General features: G+C 41.0%; 1 protein-coding gene across 1 annotated transcript in view; it reads left to right on the forward strand.

Annotated features, from left to right (window-relative positions):
• Positions 1 to 7500, forward strand: part of myo3b (myosin IIIB) — a 139738-nt gene that overhangs the window by 118092 nt on the left and 14146 nt on the right. Inside the window, exon 33 of the mRNA XM_076262849.1 lies at positions 5661 to 5761. Coding sequence (XP_076118964.1) covers positions 5661 to 5761 — 101 coding nt within the window. The remainder of the gene's footprint in view (positions 1 to 5660; positions 5762 to 7500) is intronic.

The following is a 7500-nucleotide window of genomic DNA, read 5'->3' on the forward strand; positions in this document are numbered from 1 at the left end:
TTTACGCCTGTGTGTGCGTGCATGCATTTGTGTGTGTACTGTAATCTCTTCCTCATGATGGATAAACACAGAGCAAGAAAGTGGCATGTTATTGCTGTCCACAGACACACACACACACACACACACATACACACACACACACACACACACACCTCACATCCTTACTGTTAACCAGGCCTGATGTAGCTCTCTGATTTCATGTCAGAAGAATTTGCTCATCAAATTCTGTTCAGATAGCAATTGCGCAAAGGTCCATCTGGTCTTGCATGCTGATTATTTTGGTGTGCTTTCAAAAGTGCCAAAAGAAGTCATGTCAATGGATGAAGCACTCCTATCAAAAATGGGATCTCTAAACCATGATCAAAGATCATCTCGTTTTTGATGGAGTCAGTGAAGAGAGAACGGAGATCTGATTTTTGATTTAAGGACAGATGGCGCAAAACTACGATGCAACTAAGATGCAGCTAAACTAAGATGCAGTTAAACTAAGATGCAACTAAGACATCGTACTATTACTCGCAACATTACACTATACATTTATTTATGTTATTCCATACTATGCCATGATACTATGGATTTATATGATGTTGTTACTATTGGGAAAGTAATAAAACGTAGTGTGAATCCCATAGTCTTAGATATACTGTATCTATATTTGGCTCGATGGTGTTTTAAGCCCCCATCGTCGACTTCAAGGCAGCGCTGCGACCATTGACTTCAAGGCACCTAACCCTTGCCTAACCCTAGTGCCTTCCATGCAGCGCTGCCTGGAAGACGACGTTGGGGGCTTAAAACACCATTGTGCGTATATTTGTGGTGTGGTGTGGATCCCATAGTCCTAGATATACTGTATGTATATTTGTGGTGTGGATCACATAGTCCTAGATATACTGTATATTTGTGGTGTGGTGTGGATCCCATAGTCCCAGATATACTGTATGTATATTTGTGATGTGGTGTGGATCCCATAGTCCCAGATATACTGTATGTATATTTATGGTGTGGTGTGGTGTGGATCCCATAGTCCCAGATATACTGTATGTATATTTGTGATGTGGTGTGGATCCCATAGTCCCAGATATACTGTATGTATATTTGTATTGGTGTGGATCCCATAGTCCCAGATATACTGTATGTATATTTGTATTGGTGTGGATCCCATAGTCCCAGATATACTGTATGTATATGTGTATATGAGCGTATATTTATCTCCACGCTGATTGATCTCCCTGAGCTCTCCCAGCATGCTGGCCCCTGTTCAGGCTCTCAGTTCAGAGGCTGCTGGGTGTGTTTAGGGCGCTCCCCAGTTCAAAACAGCTCCTCAAAAACATCAACTCCCCCTGCTGAGATGTGCACACACACACACACACACAGATAAACACAGACAAGCACACATACACTGAGGTAGATGCAAAGATAAACACATACTCTCTCTCTCTCACACACACACACACACACACACACACACAAACACATTTCTCCATTGGCATCCTATGAGTGTGTTTATGTCTAGAGGGCAGAGTCTTGGTGTGAAGTGTGTTTTCTTGGCCAAATCTGAATTACCATGTCTGAGCATAAACATGTGTGTGTGTGTGTGTGTGTGCGCGTGTGTGTGTGTGTGTGTGTGTGTGTGAGAGAGAGAGCGAGAGAGAGAGAGAGTACAGCCAGCTAAAGATGCAATCCATTATTCAGTTTTCTTATTCTTATTTACGCTCAACAGCCAATCAAATGACAAACGTCCCTTCCATGCTCCTGCACGTGTGTTGATTGGCTGGGATTGTTTACGGCTCACCCTGAGCCACTATGATTGTTTACTGTGACGGAACTGTTTTGAGTTTCGTCTTCTTTTTGGGTTTTGGCCACAGAGTCAGAGGAACAGCAGCGATGTAGTGAAAAAATATTGATTTAATTTTAAGGCTTACCAAATCAAAGCAAGCAAGTACAGGTGATTAAGGGGAATATACTAAGCAAAAATAAAAATAGTTCTAAATGGCTAGGCAAGAAAAAGTAAATATGAAATAAATAGTTCTGTTTAACTATCTCAGCGTCACTAGGCCTACACATCAAACACACAGGACAGGACTACACTAGCACTCCCTAAGACTGACAGAGGTGAACATGTATACAGGTGACCAGCACCATTCTTAATTACAGGTGAACACACAACAAACAATTAACACATAATTCACAAGACAGACTTTGAGACAAAATGATAATATTCCTCTATAAACTAATAACATACTCAAATAAACATCACATAATAAACACATTCAAAGCAGTACATATAGGGACAAAAATACAGAGCAACTTGATCAGGATTGCCCTGCTCCCCCCCTTGGTGCTTCCCACTTGAATGTGGCCAGTTCCCTCCGGAACCCAATTAAAAGTCATTGTTTCCCGACGGCACCCCTTTGCTGCCGGACCGTCAGGAAACAACAGAGGACGCCACCACAGCTGGTAACATAACACGCAAACATTTACACAGAAGTTGCTCCAACCTGTACGAAATAAATGTTACGCATAATAAATAGTCTTTGTGTTTAGTGTTATTTCCATGTTCTTGACGCGAGTGACGTTGCTTAATGTGTCTGCATTTATTTGTGTGTATGTGCGCGTGTATAAGACGGCATAGTCCATAGTCGGTGCCGTCCGGGCATTAAATATGTGCGGTCCCATTTAGGACCGTCACATTTACCATTTACAGCGTCAGGACTGTTTATGAAGACCTAAGGTTTTTTTTTTTTTTTTTCAAACACTGTACGGACAACTCGAAGAGTGTGTGAGAGTCAATGTGGGTTCAGAATGGACTGAGAGTGTTTGGGATTAGAATTACAGTGTACCTTTAAATTCAGAGTGGACTGAGAGTGTTTGGGATTAGAATTACAGAGTGTATGTGTAAGTTCAGAGTGGACTGACAGGCCTTTTTACAGTGGACTTCAGTCAGAAGAATGAACTATTGATGTGGGCTTCAGTCAGAAGAATGAACTATTGATGTGGACTTCTTGTGTAAGCAAGAATCAGTAAGAGTATCAAAGAGGACTACTTACACTTACATTTTTATTTTGCACATTTGCAATAAAATGTCTGTAACACTCTCTCTCACACACACACACACACACACACACAAATACGCACAATGAAATGAGAGAATGAAATGAGTAAATCCGAATTGGCTAAATCTACACGGGATAAAATGTTTTGAGGACAGCAGGGGAAGTTGAGAGGTTGAGAGAAAAGAAAAGAAAAAGAAGTGTGGTAAAGTGGAGAGAGATAGAGAGAGGGAGAGAGAGAAGGAGGGCAAAACTGCTTTGATGTGCCTGGATAGAGATGTGATGAAGTCTGTTGCAAGTGAGTACAAAGTAGTGCTAAGCTGCAGGAAAGTGAACGCAGCGTTAGTCAGGCTTGGGATGCTCACAGAGAGAGAAAGAGAGAAAGAACGAGAGAGAGAGAGAGAGAGATGTGGAATGGAATGTCCTGTCTCTTCGGAAAAATGAAGGGAACAAGATGAAAAAGGATCCGGTATTAAATATGGATGCTAGCCTTGTAAAGGTGTCTCGCGCGTCTTCTTTCCCAGTGCTTTCATATATTTCTTTTATATGTCTTGCATTTTGGTACTGTCATAAATCTGGAAGCTCCACATTGATGTGTGTGTGTGCGTGTGTGTGTGTGTGTGTGTGTGAGAGAGAGAGAGAGATGGGATATAGGCAGGATGTACTTCACCTTAAGTGACAGAATGTGTTATCTAATAGCTCCTAATAATTGGAGATGAAACAAGCAGAGACAGCACAGCAATGCAAACTCCTCCGTCGAACGGCAGTGTGGCAATGTGCCTTGGATCTCTCTCTCTCTCTCTCTCTCTCTCACACACACACACACACACACATACATACTGTACACACACACACAAATACACACTGTCACATATACACACACAGTAACCCAAACAAACCCAAGCATACACTCACTCTCTCAGGCACACACACACACACACACACACACACACACACAGTAACCAAAAACAAACCCAAGCATACACTCACTCTCTCAGACACACACACACACACTTGGCCAGACCATTCTTCAACCATCAGGGAGATTCAGTTGCTCTGAGTGTGTTATAAGAGTGAATACATATGTTTGTGCGTGTGTGTATGTGCGTGTTTGTGTGTGTGTATGTGCGTGTTTGTGTGTATGTGCATGTGCGTGTTTGTGTGTGTGTGTATGTGCATGTGCGTGTTTGTGTATATGTGCATGTGCGTGTTTGTGCGTGTGTATGTGCATGTGCGTGTTTGTGTGTGTGTGTATGTGCATGTGCGTGTTTGTGTATATGTGCATGTGCGTGTTTGTGCGTGTGTGTGTGCATGTGCGTGTTTGTGTGTGTGTGTGTATTTGCATGTGTGTGTATGTGCGTGTTTGTGTGTGTTTGTGTGTGTGTATGTGTGTATCATTGTATGGACACAGACAGGCCTGGGCCACTGCTGAGCTGCTGGTTCACTGTGCCCTGGGCATTTCCCTGTCCTCTGGTCTATAAATGGTCATAAGATGTTGTGATGTTGCTTTTTGAAGAGCGTGGGTGGTGACTCCTCCTATCACTAGAATGATTTATGCATATAGTACATTCATAACACAACATAATGCCATCATATTGGCATTTGTACACTTTACTTAAAGCAAGCAAAGACATGCTATGACACATTTTAAATTAGTTTAAGTTCCATGTTGCGAAATTAGTAAGCTAAAGTTATTCAAATGCATTAGCACAGTGACCAGGGGGTATAATTAGGAAAAGGCAGGTTTGGTGATATAATACATTATGCAAAATGACCTGAGATTTTTTTGGGCTAATAATGACATAATCTGGCATAAGCATTAGTTATAATACATTAAAGCAACAGGTCATAATGCATTATGAACGTTGCTAAATAGTCTCATATTAGTTTGGAATTCATTATAATAAATATTATAATGACTAAGGATCACAATCCGTGTATGGTTCGTTCATTCATTATTTGGTTTTTAAACCAAAACAGAAAAAAACTAAAAATGGTGTGTTTTTCAATAATCACATTATGTTGTTATGAATGTCGTGTTTTGACCGGACCCTAGCGATACCATACAGGCCTCCAGTGGAGCTTGAGGAAAGAGACTGAGGGTGTGTGTGTGTCAGTAGAGGGTTTCAGTGTGGCTCCGTTAGTTGATGTGTTTTTTCCCCCCGCTTGCTATTTGTTTGTATGGGAGTGTGTGTGTCTGTGTGTGGGATGGTGTGTGTGTGTGTGGGATTGTGTGTGTATGTGTGTGTGTGTGTGTGTGTGTGTGTGTGGGGGGGGGGGGGGTTGTGTGTGTATGTGTGTGTGAGTGGGGGGGGGGGTCAGGTGGGGGGGGGGTCGTTGTGTGTGTGTGTGGTGGTGGTGGGGGGGAGGTCAGGTGCTTTTTAATATATGATGTATAAGGAGTTTTATGTATGAATGTATTTATGTATGTTTGTATGGTGTTGGCTTTGAATGATCCAATAAATGGTATTGAACTTCTCTCTCTCTCTCTCTCTCACTCCCTCCCTCTCTCTATCTCTTTTGCTCTCCCTCTCTCTCTCTCTCCCTCTCTCCCTCTCTCTCTCTCCCTCTCTCCCTCTCTCTCTCTCTCTGTCTCTCTCTCTCTCTCAGGTCCCCTGCTGAAGCTTCACCAGCGAACTCCTCGCAGACGAGGACAGCAGCCCAAATTACTCAACAGCCCTGAAGACAGCCTGTACTACAACCAGCTCAATGTAAGAGTACACACAGACTCACACACACACACACACACACACACACACACACATCTTTGAAAATTGACAGAATGCATTTTTTGGAAGTTGGAAGACTGCTTTAAAACAAGTTTAATAGAATGATTAGGTACACATTTTTCAACCATTGGTTCACTTTAATCTGCTATTTCTTGGTTTAAATTAGTATTTTAGCCTGACTTTTACTACTAATTTCAAATTATACTATAGATGCATCTTCTTGAACACCTATATAACTTTTGGACTTTGCTAGCAAGTTCATCCATTAAATTTTCCAATACAATAAATAGTTTTATATTAAAATATTAGTTTATTGGTTGTACCACCTGACATGTAAACCTGAGTCCAACTATGAAGAAAAAGTAGCTATGTTTTATTAATATATCTGAGAGAGATTTACAAACTTTTCACTCATCAGTAAAGGTCACTGGGGGTCCTCTTGATGAGGCAATATCCTGTTATACTCTTTTCCCTATTTAATTCAAAATAAACTTTCTGTGAATGCGGTTGCACTGTCCTGACATTTCAGATATGCAAATTTCCAGAATTTTTTTTTCCCTAGGGTTGAAACAAACAGAATGTTATTAAACTAGTACACTTTGTTTATTTGAAAGGTCTTCAACATAAAAGTATGCCCCCATATTTATTTTTAATTTCCTTACCTTTTAAATTCTGTGTTTAATACTTTTCACATAGTGTTACTTTGTGACGGTTGCGCCACCTGACATTTTAAGGGTTTTAAGATGACAAAACATAAAATATATATAATTTTCATGATGAACAGAAAATATGTTCAAATTTTACAGGTTTTATAGAATTCAATTATGCTGGTTATGAATCATTTAAAATTATATTATACCAAAGTAATGGACTCGGACACTGAAATCTGTATGTCACTTCATTGACCCATGTACACACAGACACACACACACACACACACACAATTTAAATTTATTTGGATTAGAAGATAAGCATATATCATGGCATAATCCAAATTTGACAGAACAGTGTACAACAGCAGCCAATATCCCAGTCCATTATGCACATTAGGGGTAAAGGTGGCACCTACGCCTCCATATGTAGAGGCTACCAATTACTGCTGATAGAGAACAATATCATGTCAGTTTCTTGGCCTTGTTCTTATGTAGTCCACAAATCTGCAGGCCTTGTACATCTTGTGCACATGGCCTAAACTACCAAAATTGAGGGCAATGATTTTACAGGAGTAGCCAGAGTTATTGAAAACATTGTACCATGGTTGATATTTTAACAGTTTTGAAGCATAGCAGATGTCCATGTAAGCATCGAAAGAGCAACCGATTTCTATTATTGTAACGGCTTTGGTGTGTTCATTAATTACAACTATGTATGGGTGTATTTGGTAAGCTATTTATGGCAGTTTCCAATGTAGCGCACTGTTCGTGTGGGAGGGGGAACCAGTCTGTCTTGATCTTTTCGTTGTGATGGATTGCAGTAGTTGGCATTGTTGCGGTAGTTGGCATTGTCGCGGAGCTCCTTCACTGACAGTGCAACGATACGGTCGTGGCGCACGATGTACAGTCCTTTGTAGGGAAGCAGCCACACAAACACACACACACACAGACACACACACACACAGACACACACACAGTGACTGTCTTGTCTAACATGGTGTCCAACAGAAACTCCTTCAAATGCTTTTCAACTCACTGTAGTGGTATGACCAAATATTACACACCCAC

Source organism: Alosa pseudoharengus, unplaced genomic scaffold (assembly GCF_046254945.1).
Source record: "Alosa pseudoharengus isolate Yale_2024_CS ecotype anadromous, Long Island Sound unplaced genomic scaffold, YU_APseudo_1.1 YU_APseudo_1.1_scf_3, whole genome shotgun sequence".
Classification (NCBI taxonomy): domain Eukaryota; kingdom Metazoa; phylum Chordata; class Actinopteri; order Clupeiformes; family Clupeidae; genus Alosa; species Alosa pseudoharengus.